The sequence below is a fragment of the Cornus florida genome, unplaced genomic scaffold (genome assembly GCF_030987335.1).
Source record: "Cornus florida cultivar Cherokee Brave unplaced genomic scaffold, ASM3098733v1 CherokeeBrave_3.0.0_Hap2_Chr09, whole genome shotgun sequence".
NCBI lineage: Eukaryota > Viridiplantae > Streptophyta > Magnoliopsida > Cornales > Cornaceae > Cornus > Cornus florida.
This window is the reverse complement of record NW_026775579.1, coordinates 95,626,869-95,652,542: the sequence shown is the minus strand read 5'-3', so window position 1 is coordinate 95,652,542 and position 25,674 is coordinate 95,626,869. Positions and strand designations below refer to the sequence as shown.

Sequence of the window (25,674 nt, the reverse complement as noted above, 5' to 3'; positions counted from 1 at the left end):
CTCTACTAAATTAGATTTGTTCGAAGACATCTATTTTTTTTTATTAACATGTCATTTTACAAGAAGTTGATTTTTCCTTTAAATTTTGATTTATTGTATATTACTCACTTAGAAAATCAATATCTTTAGAATTCATTCACAATTTTTTATTTTATTTTATTTTATAAATATTTATCTAATATTTAATTTTCTTTGTGTGTATGAGTAACTCAATTATTTTTTTATATATATATTTATGTGAGAAAAAGTTTTTAACTCAAATTTTTTATATATATTTACGTGAAAAAAAAAAATTTCCATAATAAATTAGGAATATTTTTCTTTCTTTTATCCCCCTGGTTGCTCTTGTATTACCGAGGAAATAACCACCTTTCCTTTCTCTTTCACTTTTCCTTTGTCAATTATCGAAACAAAAGGAAAGTCCTTTGATTTCTGTTTTCTGTTTTCTGTTTTCCCTCCAGACCTGTGCAATTTCCCTCCCGATGGGAAATCAACAGCAAACTCTGGAGTCTGGACAATTTCATCTTCGTTTCCCTGGCCATTGGAACTATAAATCTCAAACATATGTGCATCTATACCATAATGTCCTTTGAATTATTCGATCCTTAACACTTTCCTCTTTGTCGCTTATGCAATTCAAAGCCTGGTTCTATCAAATCTGTTTTTTTGTTCTTAAATTGTTTTTCTTTTCTTTGAGCTTTGGGAAATGCCAGCGTGGGTTTCAAACCTAAAGAACCTGAGATGGGTTATTCTGTTAATGGGTGTTTTGAATTTTTTCGTGATCGTTCTGTGTGTGATTCTAATAATTGTGGTGTACCCAGTTTGTGGGCATGCACATACTATTCCTTTTCAACTCATTTTGTTGGCTTCTTGCGTCAGAATTGTTGCCACCATCCGAACTGGGATTGCGCAGCAAGCGACGGCCACAATGATCCTCAAATCTCCGGTTGAAAGCGAAATTGTTGATACTGTTATTCGCCATGAAAGACGGGTACTAATGCTTATTGTTTGACAAGAATTAGTTTGTTTTTCCAAATTATGTCATGTTCTGCTAATTCAATTTGTATATCTGTGCATTTATTTATATGTAATGTATATTCATGGGTGTTAGTTGTTTCTATTATATCCTAGTTGTTTTAATAGTTAACACTAGTTCATTTACCTTCCGAATTAAAAAATAAAAGTTACTAGTGCATTTATTAGTGGCTGAGGCTGTGACCTTAGATAGAGTGGAATGGAACATAGGATTCATGTAGCCGACCCCAGGTAGTTGGGAAAAAGGGCTTCTTGTTGCTGTTGTACTAGTGCATTTATAGTGTGATGAATCTTCAAAGTATTTTTTCTTCATTTCTCTAGTTTCACTTTCAATAGATGCAAGTCTCACTCTTGATGCTTGTAAAATGATTGAAACATGTTGTCTCACCTCCCTTAACTTACCAAGGTAGATGTAATAAAGTATTGTTATTATTGTATCTATCATACAATAGTTTAGTATATTAGACTACTTGTAAATTACTATGTACTAAAGTACTAATTAGTAGCTAGTAATTACTAGTTATTAATTTATCATTGTTCACTAATAATAACGACTAATACGTACTCATATCAAAATCATTGTATAAAATTTATTAAATTTTTTTTTTTTTATAAAAACCAACTTTATGGGATTTTGATATCAAAACACACATATGAATATGATTGATTGAGAGTAAGGTGCGGTTCAAAACATGTATGGCTAAGGTAGCCGTTATCACGATGTAACTACGGTGATTTCTATTCAAAACCTTGTGTACGAGTACAAATCAACTTTGTGTTATGTGAACTTGAGACGATGACATTCTTCATTTTATTATGGACACTTTATATATATATATATATATGAACAATCTTCCTCAAAATCTGCTGCACGACCATTTACCCTGTGTAATAAGATGTAAAATATTTTTATTTTTCTCACTGTACAGAAAAGGTATATGAGATGGCTTTGGTGGACACGATTTGTAACAGTAATTTCGGTGCTGCAATTTGTGGGAGCAGCTTACCTCATCTTCATTGTGGTTAAACATGTTTGTCAACATGGAACTTCAAGGAACTGTGTATCAGGTAAAATGGATGTTCTTGTTATGCTTCTTATTGTCTTGATGCATGCCTGACTTCTTTAAAATATTTTTCTCAACAAGTAAAATTCAGGTATGTGTTGATTAGGATTTTGCATGTGAACCTTGTGAGAATCTTCTACATACCTTTGAAATGTCCAAATTGTATAATCATATATGTTACTACTTATTTGTTATAGAATATCATCTAGCACTGGATGTGGGCATGATTTGATAATGTCTCTGTTCAGTGCTGACTTTTCTTTGAGTCGTCAAAAATTCTCAATGCTTTCTTTGGATGTCTTTGTGCTATAACATTGTTTGTGGATGGTTTGTTGTTGGACAAGGTACTAAGTACCTAATTTTCATACGTGAGGATTTTACGCAGACCAGGTTACATTAAAAGTCTCCATATATAAGTACAAAATAGTTTACTTAAAAATTAATCAGACAAGTTTGTTAGGACCCACCACCTTAATTCTTCTCCTCGAGCTTTTCCCTATCATAAACATAGAAACTCTTTTAATCTTATTTTGTCAATGATCGTCCTTTTGTGTGCTTTCTTTGTGGTAGCTCCATTATTATTCAACATTTCTATTGCAGGGCATGTTTTTAATGGTGCCAAGTGGCAGCGGCATATACTTGTCCTCTTTTTGGTCATGGTATGTTACGTGACACTGGGACAATGTTTCACGGGAACTGATGTGTTACGATGGAGATCTTTTTATGCAACCAAAGATAATGCATGGAAAGCTCATTATCAGGAGGTTTTTGATCATGGAATTCGTGAGGCTTTGTGCTGTCTGGGACGTGTCAAATACTTGTAGGCATCTCTGCATTTGGTTAAGCTACAGGATTTAAATCTATATTGATTTTCTGATTTCCCCCTTTCTTTTACTTAAATAATCCAGGAGTGTGTTTGCAGAAGATGAAGTTTATTCAGTGGCACGGTTATTGGGTGATCTTGTTGCTTATCGCGCAGCAGGAACCGGACATTTGGAATTCTTAGCAGGTTTTCCGCTCTCGTGGGATTTAATATTAACTTTACTTGATAATGCAATCATGAGAACTACATTTTTAAGTTTTGTTATACGCTATTTTGCAGTTAATGCATTTCTTATCTTCCTGTTCTAGGCATTTTCAGCTGCAGCATTTATGTGAACTGTATCTGTGTAATGAGTATTATACTTGAATTTAAATTAGGATTGTACTAATTGCACTTTTTCACTGAGGAGGCTGATTCTCTCTTTCTCACTATCACACACGCCCGTGCCCACACAACCTGATTGATAATAATGATTTTCATTTTGGGTGTTAGGCATTTGAACAAGAATACGGATAAAAGTGAAGCAACTGACTAGATGTTGGATCATATGTTCACAATACTTACAGATATTTTACTTTCAGAACTATATATCCATGCTTCATTGAGTTATCCTGAGGACCTGAGCTACATCTTTTGGTTTGTTCTGATCCATATACTACAAATTATATAGGAAACACTTATGACATTTAACATGTTCTGTGTTCGCATGTTGATTTTGACTTGTCCTTGCACTGATTAACTTTACTTCAAAGTTCCTTTTTTTGGATGACATTATTTTGCAAAACTCGATGCCACTCTCTTCAGGACTAGCTTTACTGCAAGGGCTCAGTGAATCTCCTAAATCATATGAAGACTCTGAGGAGGCACCTGAAGAGCGAATATATGGAGCTGCTACTTTTCATCAATTTGCTGAAGCAGCCTATACGGTCTAGTGATAGGACATTTTTTAATATTATTTTAAATAGTCTATCATGGTAATTTCTGATATTTAAGCAGTACATGGTGCAGGGTATGCTTCTCGATTTTGGACGAAATCCTGTATGGTTTCCTTTTGTGTGGCTCTATAGGCAGGGGATTTTGACTCCATGGAATCGGAACAGGTCATTAACTTATCTGAGTTCTTGCCTCGTTATATGTAGAACTTATATACAAATATTTATATATTATACAACATGATTATGTTCATTTCAGAGGTTCTATTATCATACATTTTCTTTTCATTTTTGTTTCCCGTCTATATAAACCATAAAAGGGAAAAAAAATTGCGTCTCTTCCTGCATATTCGGATTTCAGATTCTAGTGTCCTCGAAATATCCTTTTCTTTTCTGTTTGCCATTTGATATTTAAATGTTTCATATTTAGGCGGCCTTTACTTGAAGGTGATAACTGGTGGAGAGGTCATGCAGCAGCTTTTTTAAAGTATGTTAATGTATCGCCAGACTCACTTCGACGAGGGCGTGTTAGTCAGGTGAGTGTATTGTTATCCTAATATCTTTTACAGTCTACCCAACCCAAAGTAGTGCAGCCTTTTCTCTGTATATGCTGGGTTACCTTCTTTTTATTATTTTGAAGTAGACGATGTGATTTCAACCCACGGTGTCTATTCTACTTAGGTTACACTTGGTCATGACACTAGTTGTTTGTTATTATTCATGGTTGCAATCTCTAGAACACGCAAAAGTTTTGTAAGTGTGCTGTAGTTGTCTGTCCTCTTGTTTTGAAGCTTGAGTTTTGTACATATTATGTTATATCAGTCTATATGACACTCTCTCTTTGGCTTCTTGTCCTTCTATTTCAGGCATCTTGTGAAGCTGCATACTTTATTGTGGTTCTACATCATCTAAAATCTGTTGTGATTGCTGTACGGGGAACTGAAACTCCTGAAGACCTCATAACTGATGGTTCATGTAGGGAATGCCCCCTATCTGCAGAAGACTTGGATGGGTTGATAAAGCAAGTTGCTCTCTCTCTCTCTCTGTATATATATGCTTGTATAGTATGTATGTATCCCTACCCCTCGTGTGGGTGTTGTGGGTGGGGGAAGGAATTGTTTCTATATTTTGCATTCCTATCTCTAAATGCATTTCTGCAGTATGCATAACTTCTCTCATGATTGCATTCTCTAAAAGTTTCTGAATGTGATTTAATGCAATATAATAAGGTGATAATTGACTTCCAATGTCATGCTACTTGATATATATTTGAATATAAATCTCTATATTTAAACAAGCCTGATAATTCATAATTTTTTCTTATTGAGAATTGAGAAGAACTAATTAACAATTTCTCTCAGGAAGTTCTAGTGTTATACAGATTCAGCAACCACCTTAATGTTACTAATCTTTTAATTTTTTAAAGATTTACTGAAAAAATTAGTTTTGAGCTGTTTATGGCCGCTTATGATGCTTTTTAATCATTGCACATGACTTCCTGCTTGAAGTATGCACAAGCTAAGTGGAATTAATATGTTTCATTATGATACAGAATTCCTCTTTCAATGTAGTACTTCTATATTTTTATTTACTGATTTATACATCCAAGCACCTGATTGCAAGGAAGCTAGGATTTAGTAAGTGCTTTAGATACTTTTCTGCTTCATATGGTGTGATTTTAGGCTTGCCTGAAAAACTTGTTAATATACCTTCTTTTTTTTTTTTTTTTTCTTTTTCTTTTTTAATTTTCATTCAGTGGCGATCATAATCACCCAGTTATCAGGCAAAGTGTAGTATCAACTTCACAACACTATGGGCACTCAGGGGTAATTGAGGCTGCTCGCGATCTCTTCATGCAAATTGAAGGAAGCAATGGTAAAGAGATGCCTCTATTCTTTTATTCATTGTGCATTTTAACTCTCCCAGTACTTAAATCTGATAATTCTTTTTATTATGTTTTTATTATTTATTGTTAGGTTTAAATCACATTTAACAGAATCATTTCAGATTTGTTTCATGCAAGCAAATTTTCTTTGACACACATAATTATGCATCTATGCTTAAGTATAATAGCTTTGCAGTCTGCATAATATCCACACTAATAGCTTTGCAGTCTAACATAATATCCAGCATCAAATGTTTGGCATTTTGGGTTTTGATTCCTAGTTTGCCCCAGCAGACTCAAGTTGGTTGTTTCATTTCTTTGGTTCTTTTTGCATTTAGATCTATCTTTTCAGGGTGATAGGGAGTTATCTTGTTTCTGGGGCTTTATGTAGACCATTTAATGTTGACTTCTCCGAAAAATTTTCTGGTGGCTGTCTTGAGAGCATACTTTCTGGAAAATAATTTCAGATTTGAGCTTTTGCTCGACCTCATCTCACCTTCCTACCCCAATATTTATGCATTTTGCACTCTAGGCTGGCACACACACTCTCTCTCTCTTTCTTTGCATTACAGAGTTCCGACAACTACCCAAATTTCAGGTATTTTCCTAATATTTGAAGGAGCACAATATCTTTGTCCTTAATTTTGAGTGTCACCTGCTGTTACATTTTAGCATATAGTGTTTCTTCGTTGTTCTGAGTCTTGTAACCTTTACTATCTTTAGAACCTGCCCTATTTCTTCTTTCTATTCTGCAGCTCCTTCTTGTTTCTATTTACGTCATGCTCTGGAAGACCTAGCATTTCTACTTTCTTTAAATTGTTTTGATCATGCAAGAATTATGCAAACAAATTTCAGAAATATAAATGCATCAGTAAAGGACAGCAGAGATTGATAAAAGTCCTCTAGAGTAGTCAAATGGAGTGTCACACAAATTTGAGCATCTTCTTCACTGAGCCCGGGTAACAAGAAATTGTCAATTCACCTGTTCAGCTTCCAGCCTTTTTTTTTTTTTTTTTGATAAGTAATAATGAATTAAAAAGGCGTTCAAGAGAGGAACGCGTCCCAAAAACATTAGAGAACCCGGGGTCTAAGGCCTTAAAGAATCCAAAAAAGTAATTAAGTCATCAGAAGAGGAACAAGAACTCCTCTTTACATAACTAAAGAGAGAACGAATAATAATAAGTTTCAGTGTCGCTGTAGACGACTCCTTCCCTTCAAACATTCTACTATTTCTCTCCTTCCAGATGCACCACCAAACACAATGTGGGACAAATCTCCAATAATCACGTACACCCCTATTCACACGACATCCTCTCCATGCACGAATCAATTCCTTAGTTGAACGTGGCATTACCCAACACATGCCAAACAAGCCAAGAATAAGATTCCAGCAATCGTGCGCCACAGAGCAATGCATTAGGAGATGATCAACTTCCAGCCTTACACCGCCCGGACTCGTATATTAAGTGAGTTTGGAGTTGTCATTTTGTAGTGATTTATTCTGCAACTTCTTCTGTATATTTTATTTATTTAATTGCTTTTTTAAGCAAGCAATCTCTTCTGACTTCTGCTTTTAACTTGATTATAAGGGAATTTTGTCGAGGGAGAGAGTTGCTGCCAAACTCCTCCCCTCTTTTCCAACCCTCTTCCACCTCTCTTCCATAACGATTTTCTGTTCCATTGTGTTTCTCTCTGCGTCCGACTCTCTCTCTCTCTCTCTCTCTGTCTTTTGGTTAGGAAATACTCGCACACCCTCACAAATGCTCACTATAGGGCTCAAAGCCCTCACCTCCGCTTTGAGGGAGGAGAGGTTATACTGGCCCAGTGGTCTCTCTTTCTCTCTCTCTATATGTTTGTGTGTGTGCATGTAACTAAGTCTTTTCATTTCTAAAATCACCCGAAGCTTTTTCTTTTGTTTCATTCTTTTTCAACTAATGTCAGATTATGTTATTTCAATTAAGTCCTGAATATTGTTGTCCAATTGCAGTGTTGGATTTCCTCTGGCAATTTTTACTTCCTCCTTTACTTTAAAATATCTTATTTTAAGCATGGTTGCTTTTGGTGATAAAGAAAAGTTCTTCGTTACTTGTAATTGTTTTGAGGCCCCAAGTGGATGAATGTCTTATATATAGATTCTAGAGGCACACGATGTCATGAATTTGTGTGGAAGCATGTTGCATTCCCTTTTCTTGGCAATCCTTTTTCATTAACTTTTTAGAGGGTGGAGGAAAAGCTATTCTCATCAAAATTTGGAAGGGGGTTGACAATTATATGTCAGTTCGACAGAGAAAGTGTAGGACAACAGAACCTTTAAAAGGGGTAGAAGGTAATTAAGGTCACTCCACAATCAAACCATAGTGGCCAATGGCTTTGGTTCTGAGGGGTTTACGGATGAGATGATAATATTAGGCTTTAAAAATGGAAGACGGTTATATTAGTTGGTTTTTAGGTTTAATTTTAGACTAAAATCGAAAGATAAAACTTTTTGGATGTCAAAGACAAGAAGGAAAAAATATAAAGCTACAAATGTGTGGAGTCTTTTTTTTTCTTTTCCTAGTTGGTACTTACACATGTCTAAACTTAGACTTGAACCCCTGACCTCCTTTGGGAGGTAAGAGGCTGATATCGCTAGGCCACTGGCCCGTTGGTAAATGTGGATAGTCTTGGGTTAAGGTTTTAACATCAAAAGTTGAGGCTTTGGGGGATGATATATGTTGGTTGTATTTATACGGCTTGCTTTTACAGAAGCATGGTCATCCAAAAACGATCACCAACCAGATTCTATTTGTTCCCTCATTTTGTCCATCTAGTAACTTATGAGCTTGAACGTTTTTCCCACCAATCAAATGTCCTTCCCAAACTTACAGGGAGGAGGAAGAACATTCTTGGTTGTCGTTCTATGGCGTGTTTGTATAAAGCATGGTCATCCCGAAACAGAAAGTAATAATTGGCCAGATTCTATTTGTTCCCTCATTTGGTCCATCTTAAAACTTATGTCCTTGACTGTTTTTTTCCACCACTCAAATGTCCTTCCCAAGCTTAATGGTATTACCATCCCTCACATTCCATTTGTGCCCCTGCTCAAGAACGTTAAGCCTCATAAAATGCTCTTCCTAGTGTGTGATGGGTCACTTTCCCTGCCCCATTATTAGGATTCTAATAGTTAATTTCAAATCTCTGTAGGATACTATATTAGAATATAATATATGAATGATTTTTAAATTGTTTAGAATATTATTATAGGAGTGATTAAAGCCTTTAAATCATTCCTTGACAGGATATTGATATGAGTGAATCATGAGTGATTTAAGTAATCTTTCCTATATCATATTTATCACATGTTTGTATTCTTTCACCTATAAATAGAGGTGATTATTGTATACAAAAACTAAAAGAGAATATAATGAAAGTGATGTAGCCCTTTGGGCTTTGTGTGCCGTGGATGTAGGTTGTAGTGGCCTAACCACGTTTTATCCTTGTGTTGTTACTGTTTAAGTTCTCTGTTCAGTTTTTTATGTCTTTCAACATGGTACTAGAGTAGGTTTATCATACCCTACTCTATACTCTACTCGTCTCGGATCTTTTGGATCAACTCGTCTTGGATTTTCGGATCCACTTGTCTCGGATCTCCGATCAACTCATTTCAGATCTCTGGATCTACTCATCTTGGACTCTCGACAACTTCGTATTTAGTTTCAAATTGGACACTTGAGTTAAAATCTCCATGTACCAACTTGAGGGAGGGTGTTGGAGAATATCATTATTGGAGTGATTAAAGCCCATAATTCACTCCTTGACAGAATATTGATATGAGTGACTCAACGGAGTAATTTTTAAGTATCTTTCGAACATCATATTTACCACATGTTTGTATTTTTTCACCTATAAATAAAGGTGATCATTGTATACAAAAACTAAGAGAGATATAATGAAAGTGATCTAGCCCTTTGGGCTTTGTGTGCCGTGGATGTAGGTCATAGACTCATAGTGGTTGAACCACGTTTTATCCTTGTGTTGTTCACGTTTGAGTTCTCTCTTCAATTTTTTGTATCTTTAAACACAACTTGATTTTACGTTTTAACAATGATTAAGAGTTAGTTTTCCTTTTCATTGTAGATTGGAGGATTTCTTGCAGATTCTAGTGCCTCGTGGTCGTAAATAAGATTCTGGGTTAAAAACTTCAGTTACTCCCTTTGCTCTTTGTTATCACACTAAATGTTTCTGGTAGAGGTTGATAATCATAAGAGTGTTGGAAAACAATATATACAAGTCAAATAGATCCCAAGGGCATTCCTACATCGGGTGGTAGGAAGGAAGCTGGAGTCAGACCTAATCTTTGACGTTATATTTGTAGAAAGTTGTTGCTCTCAAGACAGAAACTAGCGTCCTCATTCTTCTCACTTCGAACTTTTACCAATGCAGTAAAAAATGACCCTACAAGTCATATGGATCCTAATTAGATTAATTTAGAAGGAATTGTAATTGCTTGTTTGGGTGCTATGGCATTCTCATTTTTAATGTGTTTTCTTTATTTTATTTTATTTTATATTATATTTATACTATGAAACTAGGAAATATATATATATGTATATGTGTGTGTGTGTGTGTGTGTGTTTATACTATGCCTTATAAAGGTTGTGACGAATAATTGTTGAATATCTGACTGCTAACATTTAGCTATTAGAGTGTTCAATGTTTTGGTTCGTGCTGTCTGGCTTGTATAACGCAATTGTGCTGGTATGTTGATTCAGATTGATTTTCTTGTCGTAAATGCATCTCACAAGTTCTCACTCATAATGTTTCTTTGATAAAACTTGTTATCTTAAGCATGTTAAAATTGACAGACATGTAGCCCTTGTCTAATTGAATTTAAAATTTGCCTGAACTACCTTTTATTAAATTTTTCCATATTTCGAGACTATTCAATTATATTTCATTCTGCCTAGACTTATTTTCCCTTTTATAATGTTTTGTAATGTTAAATTTAATTTAGGTAGTTCATCCCATTGTAGTGGATTTCTTTCCTCATTGCTGGGAACTGGATGTGAATGTCATGGGTATGGTGTTCGCTTAGTAGGGCATTCCCTTGGAGGAGCTATTGCTGCATTGCTAGGAATAAAGGTATAGGCTTTTGCACTTCAAGGTGGCGTTATTTCTTAAAATATATGGTTCCTCTGTTCCTTCGACTTTTTTCTAGTCCGGGGCAGAATAATTGGATTTCCTAATAAGAAACCCATGATTATAAACTTCTTGATTACATTAACTATCTTGCCAAATCCTTTACTTGTATTTATGCTTGTCCTGCACTTGCAAATAAAAATGTGCAATTCAATGGAAACAGAGCATTATATTAAAGCACTCGATATTTATTTTTTATGGTATCATTTTCAGCATTTCAGAAAAGGAAACCTGAATTGAAACATAGGACTAAAGACCAGCCGACTTGTTAGTTATTAGGGTTGACAGATTGGTCCCTGCAACTCGAATGACTTATTTATCCTCCTTTCCTACATGGGTACTCCTGGGGCACTCAATGGCGTCAGTTCAACTGTTTCAGTGGCATCAAATTTTATACCTTCACCATTTACCATCTCTAGTATGCTTTAGTCATTTTTTTATTTTATTTTTTATTTTGGTTTTCTTTTTCTTAATTGTACTCATATTGTGACTCTTTGGAATTGACTTATAATATTACGATTTCTGTGTGGCTCTATTTTAAAACCAAGGGTTGCACATTGCTTGTTATCATCGCATGGGTTACCTGTAAGCCCTTTTTTCAGATCAATGAAAACTTGAAAAGTGATATGTTCTTTGAATAGATAAGATTTAATATTTGTCCGACCGAGGGATGTCCAGCTTAGGAAAGTAGGGTGCTAGTCGAAGATGCTCTCATTCATCATCGTCGTCATCGTCATCATCATCCTTGCCTTACTTTTCTTTTTTGACCAGCTATATCGCCGATACCCAAACTTACATGTCTATGCATATGGGCCCCTGCCATGTGTGGATCCAGTCATAGCAGACGCATGTTCCGAATTTGTAACAAGGTAATTATAAATGCCATTGACGACCATCTTGATTTTTGTCATTTATACTTTATTTTCTCTCTTTATATTTTTCATAATAGTTCTTCAGTGGGTCTGTTTAATCTATTTGTGTGTATCCGTATCTATACATACTTTTGCCTGCTGCTGAAAAAACCTGATACCACATGTCCAAACCATCTGCAGCATTGTATACAGTAATGAATTTTCAGCACGCCTTTCAGTTGCATCCATCCTGAGGCTTCGTGGAGCTGCAATTATGTCAATGTCACAGGATAACACAACTGAATGGAGCATAATTTCCAAAGTTGCACGCAGATTTATGTCCGTGAGCAAGTATGAAGGAAGTAAGCATGAGAAAAGAGTTTCAACTTCAGATTCAAATTGTAGAGCGTCGACAAATGAAAATATAAATCACTGCTGCATCAATGGGACTCGATGTAGAAATGGTACTAAAGATGCCCTCCCTTCCATGAATATATAATTTCTTTTAACACTGAAGTTTTTTCTTTAATGAGTGACCAACATGAACCTTAACTATAACATTCGGAAGCTATCTTTTTAACGCTAAAACATTTCCCCATCACTGCAGGGAGCAGGGTAGAGGATCAAGAGTCCTCCCTCCGTCAGAACATGGACTTCCAGCATTGTTCTGGTGATGAATTTGATTGTAATAATTCATCAAATAGTTTTGCCAGTCCTGTTTGTAACTCTTCTGCCAAGGTAAATTCATTTGATGATCCGATATCTGAGTTTATGGAAGCGGTTTCTTCATTTAAAGACCAGTCTGCTGGAGATCTCCCAGAGATGTTTCTACCAGGTCTTGTAATTCATATAGTACCACAGGAAACTAGCTCCTGTTTGTCTCTATTTAGAAGCTGGGGAACCCAAGAGAAAATGTGCAGTTATGGAGCTTATATAGCTGACAGAAAAGCCTTCAAGGATATCATTGTGTCACCATCAATGTTCCTCGACCATCTACCTTGGCGGTATCCGATATCACCCTTTTCTTTTTTATTTATTTTATTATTTATATTTAACGACAAGCCTTACAGTTAGCTAGGGATACTCTCCTGATGCCACTCTGTTGTCCATGTTGATATTCTGCAGATGTCACAATGCCATGAAAAAAATACTGGAAATGCGAAATGTCCGAGCTCTACTTGGTGCTTCACAAATGGTGTGAGTACTAATTGCCAAGGTCATTTCTGAGCTCAGGTTTCCCTTCTATGGTTCTACGAGCTGTGTCGATGAACTTTTGCCCATTTCTGGGTGGTGCCAATTGTATGGAATCTAGATATCAAGCAACAACAGTTGAAAAATGGGTTCTTTGCCGAGAAATTATTAGGTGGTTTAGGAACATGTGGTCCCGGCCGGCCAATCCAGGAAGTGCCATGCAACCAAAAAGTTGATGAAGCTGACAGATTTTGTTGCATGGAATGTCTTGATTGGCTAGGACTACCTAAGATTTTCTCCTTCCTTGCCAGCATTCAGTCATTCCTAGAGACAATTTTAGAGCAAATGATTGTTCAGTATTCCAAAAATGATTTTTTGGTTAGTCTTTTCTAATCTTATGTTGCTGTAAATGAACTAAATTGTTGGTTGACAATTGGTGATTAATTAGTTAACCTTTCAAAAAAAAAAAAAAAAAAAAATTTGGTGATTAATTAAAAGTGATATCCTGTGTATTGAATTGGAGACTAAACTTTCAGCTAGTTTATCAAACCAGCTAAGACTCATTGACTGATCATTATTTATATCTCTAAACTTTTCTATTTTATGATTTTGACGCATTTATTGACATAAAAAAAAAAATAATTATACAAAGTAAAATAGAAAAATTAAATGTAATATTTTTACAAGTTAAGAACTTAAGGTGAGTGTAGTGAAAAAGGAAAATGGTATCTCTCTTAATTTTATTTAACAGGAGGAGTTGAACAAGGTTCTCTCTTATTTGGGTTCCATCTAAGTGCCTCCACAGAACCTTTGACCCTCGGTTTTATACTAAGGTACCTATTTACGCTGCCTATTTGATTAGAGGCTTGAAGGTCTCACCTGAAGGGGGTTGGCTTAAGTGGGTAAGTCATTTGATCCTAGTGCCTCATGCAACATCATGTCTAAGATTCAAATTATTTTAACTAGCATCATGTCTAAGATTTGAATTATTTTGAGCGCAAACAAATTCTTTAGAGAGGCTAGCTCGAAAATAAGCTTGAAGGCCATGAAAATAATATTGAAGGTCCCTTCAACAGAAAATAAATTATTAAATAATATTCTGCCTACTCATTCTTTTTTCTTTTTCTTTCTTCCTTCAATGCAGTACTAATAACTAAACCTCTCTATCGTGAAATCAACATACCAATATGCCTATTTAATAACTAGAACTGTATTATTTTAAATGGGTGTTGCTTTAATGCTTTGCACACTTCTACATTCATTCTGCTTTGTGCAACTTATATTTTACTCTCACACTCACTCTCACTTTGTGTGATTTGAAGTATGACCTTGATTGGTTTTTGTCCATACATTTATACGTCTTTGTGCGTCTCGTGACTCATGAAAATTCAATCTTGTCACGCCTAGAATTATAGCAAGTGTAGAGGACATGAACAGACCCAATTGTCAATCCAGAACAATAATTGGGCCCAAACTAGGGCCTGGATGTTATGATATCAGCCTTTATAAGTATTTTCAACCATGTGAATAATAATTATGTTATGTTTTTGGAAACTGTTTTCATAAATTGTTTCAGATTCAAATTTTGCCACCTTAAAACGACTCATTCAATTTCGTGTAACACACAATTAGTTCTGTATTTGACGTATGGAACACAAATAAACTCATAGAGGATTGAAACCTTAGTCCATTCTAGTATTCTAATTGACTTTTACAAAATAATATTAGAATCACGCCATGTCAATTCATCAACAAAGAGTTTGGTTCAAGTTACATCTCCTATTCTTTTTAAAATAAATAATTGAGGGTTTGAGTCACCTATGACACATATTAGTACAAAAGACTTCATTATAAGAAAAAATATTGATTTATCTTTCTTTTTTTAAAAATAAAAAATTAAAATGCTCACACACCCACTAAAATTTAATTTATGTAATTCATACACATCATATTTAATTGGGATAATTACACTTATCTCTTCTGTATATTTTTCTAAATAAAAGGAACATCTCTTATAATTTCAAATATAACATTCACGACTCTTCTAGTTCAGGTATGAGTAAATATTGGTATTCGTTATTATTAAATCTGACACTCTGATTTTGTACTCAAAATTGACTTAAAACCCAAAAAATGATTTAAAAAATTTTAAAATGTTATGTTGCCGGGTAAGTGTTGTTTTTTAAACCATAGAGAGGGTCCATGTTATATAAACACAGTTACACCCTTGTAAATATAAATTGGGTAATCTTCATTATGTTTTTCCATCACTAGCTAGTCAATGGATGGAAGGAATATTGAAAGTAAAAAACATATATTGGAAAATGTGCATCACTGTGTGTGACTTGTGCGCGTGAGAGAGATCCAGGGAACCTAGTCACAAAGGAGCGACTCCAAATTTCATGGCCATTTGTGTAGGAGCCAATGGACATGTATACACGAGTGATGTGATGTACAAATTGAAGTGAAGACTTGACAAATTTTCTCAACCAACCAATATTTTCTTTTTACCGAATATATATACATACATATATATATATTTTTGAACCAACTAAGAAAGACAGAAGAACGTGGACCTCCATGAAGTCCCAAAAGGCAAACAGATGAGAGTGGTTAAAAAGCCTAATAACCCCATAGAGGCGTCAAAATCTTAGTGTTCCCAAACAAATGTTGTTTGGTGGAACCATTTTTGTTTTTTGATGGCATGTGAAATCAACAAGATCCAAATCACATAAGCCTTGTTTGTTTGTTGCCTATTCAACCCACGATTAGACTGAGTTGGACTAATTTTGAGGGCTTCATTTTCCCTAGTCTCACTTGAATTTGTCTGTACCACGTGAATCATTGTCAAAGGATACTTACAGGTACCAAAGTTGTATGGGAATAATTAAATTTTAGTCAAGCTTAGAAATCATAATAATTTTGATCTTGAATTTGATACGAGGTCTAAAGATACATTTGCTGCACACGTTTTTTTTTTTTTTTTTTTTTTTTTATACATGCAACACAAATTGAGGAAAAATTCTAGCTTGAGTGTAAAATTTCTTTACAAAATAAATGTTCTAATTTGTCAAATGATCATCAAATTGGCTTCTTGTCATTTACAAACTTAGACCGAAATCAAGTCGCATAATCCATAATTGTCATATATATGAGTTGCGACAGTCAAGGATACTCATACTGCCGGCCAAACGTGAGATCCATTGGGAGGGCCCACCACCATTCTATATTTGCTTTTACATCTTTATTTCTTTCTGAACTCAAATCTGTTCACAATGCGGATCGAGTAAATTAAAAAATTATATTATTAGTAGGAACTCGGATCCTCTCACCACAACATGAGTTTTTATATCATATTGAACCGCTCACAATTTACACTTATGTGACTGTATGTGGTTAAATATAAAACAATATTTGTGCTCTATTATACCAGATTCCAACATTATTGTTAGGATCATATCTAATACAAAATAAAAAATTATATTACATATATTTAATATTGAGTTGAGATTAAAATTGAAAAAAATTTAGTCCTACAATATTTAATTTTAATTTTAATATTTTAATTCAAAACAATCAAACACAACATACATCAACATACAACACTGATGCAAAGATAACGCAACGGATGACATCTGCAACTCAAACATATTGCACGAGATTGCATTGGTATTAAACAAATGTTGCATTTTTTCAAATACGGAGTAATGTAGTTACAGCCTACAGCTATAAATAAAATTAAATGATCTGATTTTGATATGTGAAATGACACCATACTGTCACGGGCCTAGAGATTTGGCGCAGCGGCACGGCCCGTGCGGCACCAAGGCGTTGCTTCAGCTCGCGCAAGCGCCCTGGTCAGCCACCACGACCTGCCCTCCCAAGGATACATGCTGACTGGTTTCGGCCTGCCATGGCCTCGTCAGGGGAACGGCTCCAGCTCCCGACCAGTTTGTGCAGGGATGGCCAACTCCCTTCTTCATAGTCAAGTCCACGACCAGCGACAAGCACCTCGAACTGAACCGAGTCGACCTGCCTGAACTCTGAAGAGGTACCATCCTGTGCTCCTGCACGCCCCTTCCCTGGAACCATTCCCAGTCAAACTCTGCTCTTTGCCAACCAGCATGCGTGTCTTCCATCCTCCAAGCGTCTTAGGAATCGGATCGTGACAATACGGTCGGTGTAGGGGTTCTGATCAATGATTGTAGTCTCGTAATCAGAGTCAGACCAGGGGACAAACACGCGTCCTATTTGTCTCCATAAAACAACGTTGGTGAAAAAAAAAAAAAAAAAAAACACAGATATTTTGTTGAGCTTGCATTAAACGCCTCATTTTAACATTGGTCCCACGCGCTTGGTAGTGTATTCGACATTTATGGGTTCAACCTTCAACCCAAACGCGTCCTTAAAAGAACGATCACGTGAAAAAACACGCGCTGCCAATGCACAGTCAAGAAACACTAGACAACCACACACGTGGAAGGCGAGCTCACCATTCCAAATCTGAGGCATTATTTAGATGATAACGGCGTTACTCTTTTACTTTTTGAGTCTTGGGCCCGAAACAAATGAAAACGGACCATATGCAGCCCATTGGAGTGTTCTGCAGACAAATGTGAAACCAAATCTTCCCACATCTACAGTGATTGGTAAAACCAAATCGCAACAACATTTGTGAAAAATGCAAAGGTGACTGAATTTATTTCAAAAAAAATTATTTTCTTTAAAACTTAATTTTTGGAATGTGAAATAACAAATACTGTGTACATTTATGATTAGACCACATCAGTAGTCAATAGAGATCACTTACTTACATTTGTGATTGGAGCGATCAGTAGAATTACCTCCTCACCGGGTAGACAATAATTGTCCAAACAAAGGGAGTCTTTTTTTGTGTTTTTTTTCCTCCTCTACTCCCATTTTCTTTTCTTCTTTCCCAGAAAGACGTTTAGCTTTGTACACTCTTATCAACCAATTGGGCAATACGTCCATTAGTTTTTCCTCGGAGTTCAAGAAAAAGTAAGTGTATATATATATATATATATATAGTCTTCGATCTTTTCAAACTTCAAACATGCACTAGTAATGAAAGTTAGGACTAAGGGGCGGCTCATACTCCTCATTAACTTTGCAGCTTAGAGAGAGAGAGAGAGAGAGGATATATGTCAAAAGAAAAAACTAACTTCCAGACCAACCAAACATGATATGATCCCAAGTTTCTTATAAAATCATACACTACCCCACTGAAGGCTGAAGCTGTAAAGCTTAGTGATCTCGAGCTTCGAGGAAGAAGCAAAAAGAAGCGAAAGTTACTGGTTTTTTGAAAGAAGCAAAGGCTAGATACAATGGAGAAGTAGACTATTTCATAAAGGAAGAGTTGATAAAGTGTAGATTAGATAGTTCATAAATTGAATGAAGCATGTATGAGACCCTAAAACAAAGTTTTAGGATATATTTTGACTTGTTTCATGCGTATTCGCTACGGCGTTGGTCCTTGAATTGTCTTAAAAACAAATTGTTAAAGGACTTAATTACCCTCAAAAGACTTCAGGAGCGGAAATAAAGAATAATAATAATAATGATATTTGAGGTGATAAAGCACTTACTTTTTTTTTTTTTATAGATACACTCTACTTTTTTTTTGAAAATGATATTATTGTCTTGATTCAATTCATAAGAATCGAGTACCCATATAAGGGGTATTTATGTCATTTAGTTTAAGAAGAAACAAAAAATGAGAGCATCTATTATCCGTAACGACGATAGTAAAGGAAAATACGGGGTTTGTTAATATATGGATATAATTTGTTTTTCATGTTTGGTTAAAAAAATTCGGCATAAAAAAACAAATTTGTTCAAGTATTATACTTTTTTTTTACAAATTTTTCATTAAGAATTCCAACACATATATGCTATTTTTCTTCTCTTATGTCTATATATTTTCATTCCAAATATATAAAAGATTAAAAATAATAATAATAAAAAAGAAGTATAGAGGGTTGTAGAGAGATGGAGGATTTAAAAGATTCCAGTTTTTGTAGAATTTGGTAAATTAGAGAAAATTTCAGGAGAGTGTATATATATATTTAGATGGTGAATTCTAGTAAATAAATTAATCTTAACAATTTGATTGTAATGCATTCTAGTTGTTTATCAGAAAGGAAATGCTTATATAGTGAAAAGATAACATGGGAAGGATAAATTCATTTAGAATATACATGAATTTATATTTGAATTTAGATACAAAATCTAACTTTAAAATAGGGTTAAGTGCAATAAACCCCCCTAAACTATTGCCCCTTTGCAAATAACCTCCCTGAATTAAAAATCACCCCCCTGAACTATTGATTTGTTGCAATTAAGGACAAATTCATCACAAAAAAACTATTTTACCCTTTCTCATTAAAATTTTCATTTATTATTTAATTATTTTTATTATCTTTTCTCTTATGTAAATATTAATTATACTATTTACCTTAATTTTATTTTTAGTATCAATTTATCATAAAAATGAAAAAAATAGATAAATAGATTTGTAACTACCATTTTCTAAATTGATTAACTTATTATTAAAATTTTATTATTTACAATAAAACGTATTATAACCAATTTAAATATTTTTATTAAAAAAAATTCATTTTTTTCATACAATATATTGATGAAAAATTAGTAAAATACTTATGAAAAAAATACTTTCTTTTCATGTAATATATTCAGTAAAAATTAAAAATTTAATTAATTTTTTAAAAAATATTATACTAATTTTTTTTATTTAAATAATTAATTAAAAAAATTAAAGGTAAATTTTGCAAATTTAATGAAAAATATCTCATCAAATTAGTATGAATTTTTTCATAATTTATTTAGATAAGAAAAATATATTAAATCTAATTCAATAAGAAGGGACACTATGGTCATTTAATAAAATATAGTATAGTCCTTAGAGTATGTTGCAACAAAATGAGATAGTTTAGGGTGTTTTATGTACAAATTATAGTTCAAGGGGGTTATTTGCAAATTTAAACATAGTTCAAGGGGATTTTTTGCACTTTACCCTTTAAAATATGAATATAAAATTATGTATATGCTGGTTAGTTTCATTTAGGGGTGGTGGGTGAGTTGGGCCGGAATTAGGCTGGGTTGAAAATGGGCCGGTCAAACATGGGGCAAGACCCATTTAGAACGGGTTGAAAATGTATAGGGTCAACCCGTTATAACTCGTGGACCCATTAATTATTATTTTTTAACTATTTTTTAATTTTAAATTTTTTAAATTATTATTTTTTAATTTTTTGCAAGATTTTAAAATTTTATTTAATAATAAATAAAAAAATAATCTCAAACTCAGCAATATTTATCAATTCGCTTTATAGAGAGAAAAGTGAAGGAAAGAGAAGAAATTTCTAGAGAGAGAAGATTCATGAGAAACAAATTTAGAGAGAGAGGACCATGAGTGAGAGGATTTTGGAGAGAGAAATGACTTGAATGTGAGAGGATTTTAGAGAGAGAAATGAATTGAGTACAATATAGAATAGGTGTGCGTTATGTGTTTATTATGTGAAGAGTGATACCCATATTCAACCTATTTTAACCTTCAAATTGAGTGGTTAAAAATTACCTAACTCATTTTTGACCCATTTTAAATATGATTTACCAAAAATCATTAAAAAATGAGCGAATATGACAGGTTGATAGGTTGTGACACATTTTGCAATCCCTAGTTTCATTGTTCCCTATTAGTAAAAGGTGTTTTAGTACATTTATTTTAGTATGTATATGTTTTTCATTTTGAAATGAAAGGAAATACCAGTTGGCTCCGTTTGTTTGGACGTAAAATATTTTTCAAAAAATATATTTTTATTTTCTGGTATTTGGTTGTCGTAAAATATTTACGAAGAAAAAAAAATTAAAATTTAATAAAAATAATTTATTCATAAATTTTTGGCAAGTTATTTTACATGTCGAGTCTGATGGACTCGACTTTAATATCTGCGTAGATCTTTGCCAAACACTGATAAAATCAAAATAAAAAAATATTTTATCTGAAAAAAAAAATATTTTTTTTAAAAAATATTTTACGTCGAAACGAATGAATAAGTCTAAATTGTTTAAATAAATAGTGTCAAACTATCAATTCCTCTATTTTTAAATGCAAATTTAAAAAGAAATAAAAAGAAGAAAAGGACAAAGATAATTAAAAAACACATGTAAGTGGTGTAGTGACTGTAGAGATTCTCATGCGGTCCTGACGTGGATGGAACATTATCTTTTCGCCGCGTTGAATTTCTTTGACCTTCACTCCCAACATTAAATTTATATACCTCACTCCCACTGTTCAATCAACCAGCATGCTGTATCAATAGGGGCCATCCACAGGGGTATCTCAGCAAATAGACAACAATTAGTGGGCTTCAAAAAAATATGTCGGCGTAATATATACCTCTCACTCTCACTCCTCTGCTTTGCAGTAACTAGGAGCATTATACCATCACACCATTTTCTTTCTTTTCTTTAGTCAAACTACTATTCAGAGAAAGAAAAAAATGTGATTAATTTATTTCAAATCAACATTTAATTATATGAACCCGTTTTTCTAACTTAAATAAACACATAAGATTTCGTATAACCACCAACCATGTAATTGATACAAATTGGAATATTTAAGCAAAATGATGTTTGGAAATCCAGGTTATGACAATTTTAAATGAATATGTATAATAATTTATGTTTGCATATAGCCTTTTTATGTTCATGTTGTATTTGTTATATTTTTATGTATAACATAATCACAAAACTTAACTATCATACTATCAAGGTCAAATTAAAGACTTGTGACATATTCATTTTTATGAATTACTCAATAATTTTGGCTTATATTAGGTAATTTATGGATTATATTTTAGTGAGAAGTGCTAGTTGGAGTTTGTCAGGGGCGTGCAGATGGACCTGAATTTTTTATTTTTTTTACTAATATACATCTATTAGTTTGTTTTCTCAGTTACATATCCTTAAAATATTACCTTGTTCTCCTTAAATTATTAAAAAAAATTATTATTGTCCCTTTCCAGAACCTTCGTCCTTGCACAGAAACGAATATGTTTTGACGATCACTAACTAGCACATCTTTATTTGAGCTGATTGATTTGCTTAACATTTTATGGTGTTCATCTTAATTATTTGTTTGCTTAATAAATTTTATCTTATCTACCAAAAAAAATTTGTAAAGAAATTACAATAAAAAAGAAAAAAAAATTTTGTTTGTATTATGTCGCATTAAGTGCCATCAAGCTACATAGAAACGCTGTCCTTTGGCAAGCTACAAGCCTCAATCTTTGAAGTCAACCAACAGGGACAGGAGAGCCAACGTGGCAATTAATAATGTAGGCAAAGGTCCACCATGACCGTATTATAATATTTCTCATTCTTTTTCAACACAGCCTTAACCACATAAATAACTATATAATCAGCTTAATTAAATCTTAATTAAACCCAACCGACCATTTAAATTAAAACGTTAGAAATTTTCAAAATCTCTTAGTCAAAATCCTCGCCAAACATGCTTTTTCTCTTTATTTCTTTTCTCCCCATGTACCCATCAAACTGGTCCATCTACTCCCTCTCCTTCACTCCACCCCCTTCTTATATATACCCTCACACTCGATCTACTTTCCCACCATATATACTCCTCTCCCTCTTTCTCTCTCTAGAGGATATATATATATATACACACACACACATATATATCCATGGCAACCAAAATTATGCAAAACCCAAACCTGAACCTTGCTACAATTTCAAGTGACAATATGCGTCAACCGTGCTCGATCCGGCAAGTATCGATGGCACAAAAGACTGAACTAGTGTCATCAGCTAGGCAATCAATGGTTGGTACTCTCACTGCACCACCACAAGTATCAACTATTGCATCCAAGATTGCCCAAACTAGCACGACTTTGGCTCGGGTTTGGAGAGAGGTTCAAGGATCAAACGACTGGGAAGATCTAGTGGAGCCCTTGAACCCTCTTCTCCAGCAAGAGATCGTCCGGTACGGGGAGTTTGTCACGGCGTGCTACAAGGCATTCGACCTGGAACCCACCTCCAAACGTTACTTGAATTGCAAGTATGGGAAGAACAATATGCTGAGAGAAGTGGGTATGGCCAATTCGGGGTACGAAGTCACCAAGTACATCTACGCCACTCCTGACATCAATATTCCGATCCAGAATGTCGCAAACTGTAGCCGTTGGATCGGGTATGTTGCTGTATCTTCGGACGATGAGGTGAAAAGGCTTGGCCGGAGAGATGTGCTCATTACATTCCGAGGTACAGTCACTAATCAGGAATGGATCGCGAACCTAATGAGCTCATTGACACCGGCACGCCTTGATCCTCATAATCCTCGGCCTGAAGTAAAAGTGGAAGCTGGGTTTCTGAGTCTGTACACTTCGGATGAAAGCCATTGCAAATTCGGGCTTGGAAGCTGTCGTGAGCAGCTGCTTTCTGAAGTTTCTCGGCTACTCAACAAGTACAAAGGCGAGGATTTGAGCATAACGGTGGCCGGGCACAGCATGGGAAGCTCACTAGGGCTCCTACTAGCTTATGACATTGCTGAGCTTGGATTGAATAGAGATGAGTACTCGAATCAAGAAATTCCGGTTACAGTTTTCTCTTTTGGAGGCCCTAGAGTTGGGAACTCCGGCTTCAAAGAACGCTGCGAAGAGTTGGGAGTGAAAGTGTTGAGAATAGTGAATGTTAATGACCCCATCACAAAGTTACCTGGGGTTGTTTTCAATGAGAATTTTAGGGTTTTGGGTGGAAGATACGAGTTCCCTTGGAGCTGCTCATGTTATGCTCATGTTGGAATTGAGCTAGCACTTGACTTCTTCAAGATGCAAAATCCTTCTTGTGTTCATGATTTGGAGACATACATCAATTTACTCAAATGTCCCAAGAGACTGCAGATTCAGAAGGAAGGTGCAGATTTTTTCAACAAAGCAAAACAGTTGTTTTGGAGTGCCCACAACTTGAACACGTTCCCAACAATGTGGAAAAATGCTTCCAATTTGGTGAACTTAGTTCAGACTGAAAGGACATGTTCTTAGACATAAAGCAAATTAGGTATGAATATTGAACACCTCAGCCTGTATATCTTTTTTGACGGTGGAGGGGTTTATCGAATTAACATAGATATATCGATGGAGCAGTGAATTAAGTTTTCACTGTCAACATATATGTTTTTAGCCTGTGTAAAGAGCAAGTCATGAGGCTAATCGTATTATGAAAATTCATGATGTATATTACCTAATTTGTTACTAAGCAAGCCAAGTGCTACTTCTGTCAATTCGACCATATACCTTCACTTGAATATATCTGCATATGCTAGCTAGCAATTTGAATCTCCTCTCTCAATATTGCATATTTCAAGCATGAATTCACAGAAGGTTTTCCCAGTTTTTTTTTTTTTTCTACATTCACTTCATTATATGCATACTTCTGTATTAATTGATTTATAGATAAAATAATGTAAAGATATTTGCAAACAGTAAGAATGTTGTGAAAAAAAGGGATTTCAAGTTATATACCAACACCAGAAGAAATTTCATCAGTACATGACATAACCGCAATCAAAGTAACATGAAGTTAAAGATCCATCTTGCATGGAACTATGAACATTATGAAATTTAAAACTCTAATCATTTTGGGCCCGTTTGGCATGCACTTTGTTTTAAGCGTTTTGTTTTTGGCTAAAACATAAATTGTAGAAGTGTTTTGGAAAAAAATCCGAAGCACGTTTGGGAACGATGTTTTAGGTATTTTGTTTTGGTTTTGAGCCACTGTTCATGAAGTGTTTTAGCTAAGACTGTGTAAAATAAAACAAGGCCGCATCAAACACTCTTTTGTTGCCAAAATCGACACGATAGCAGCCCAAAAACAAAAACAGCAGAAACAAAAAGCATGCCAAACGGGGCTTTTGTTTTCAATTTCTTGCATGCTTGGACTTTTTTTTTTTTTTTAATATATATATATTTCATTTAATAATACTCATCTTACCTAGACTGAGACAAAAAGAATAAGATTTTACTACTCATTATGAATATTTAGCTAGTTCTTAATTAGTAGTTAATAAATTAATTTAGTGACTGGCTAAATGCTTTCATATATTATTTCTAATCGATCTCAAGTTCATTGTGATTTGAAAGTGGTACTTACAATTGGTCTGATCAATAATATATATATGAAAAATTGACTTAACAGATGTACTAGTAAAGAATTTCAAAGTGATCGAGGTCCCTTGTTGTCCTACTAAATTTCTTAATCTGACACAATTCATGCATCTAGTCATCCCCTTCAACGTTTTTCAGGTTGAAGAGTCCCAAACACGATCCCAAAAATGTACAAGTTACTTTGCTATATGTAATCATTGTTCACATCATCTCATGTCGAAACTTCTATCATTTTCCTTTAATTATATAGAGAGAGAGATGGAGGCAAGTGCATTTTTCAAATAGCTACTATCATCAGGGATTATTTGCTTGCCAGACGTTCGGTCTCACTTTTACTGTATATATCACCGCTGAATCTTTGACAAATCCACAATGCAATCAAGAATTTAATTACATCCCATTAGAGCCATGAAGAAAGTGAGCCCAATGGATTGTTTGCTTGCCTGTTGTTCGGTGTAACTTTTACTGTAATGTCACCGCTGAATCTTGAC

General features: G+C 34.4%; 2 protein-coding genes across 2 annotated transcripts; both read left to right on the top strand.

Annotated features, from left to right (window-relative positions):
• Positions 1-354: 354 nt before the first annotated feature.
• On the top strand, positions 355-13,919 carry LOC132275397 (uncharacterized). Its single transcript, XM_059776869.1, has 14 exons — positions 355-991; positions 1,965-2,103; positions 2,700-2,919; positions 3,008-3,108; positions 3,727-3,848; positions 3,931-4,022; positions 4,285-4,390; positions 4,721-4,875; positions 5,611-5,729; positions 10,733-10,860; positions 11,689-11,786; positions 11,970-12,232; positions 12,376-12,772; positions 12,894-13,919. Exons 1-14 carry the CDS (start codon positions 707-709, stop codon positions 12,967-12,969), a joined length of 2,301 nt encoding a protein of 766 aa, XP_059632852.1. The 5' UTR covers positions 355-706; the 3' UTR covers positions 12,970-13,919.
• Positions 13,920-22,798: 8,879 nt separating this feature from the next.
• Positions 22,799-24,475, top strand: LOC132273200 (galactolipase DONGLE, chloroplastic). The gene has a single exon (XM_059774217.1). The coding sequence runs from the start codon at positions 22,799-22,801 to the stop codon at positions 24,059-24,061; it is 1,263 nt and encodes a 420-aa protein (XP_059630200.1). The 3' UTR covers positions 24,062-24,475.
• Positions 24,476-25,674: the final 1,199 nt, after the last annotated feature.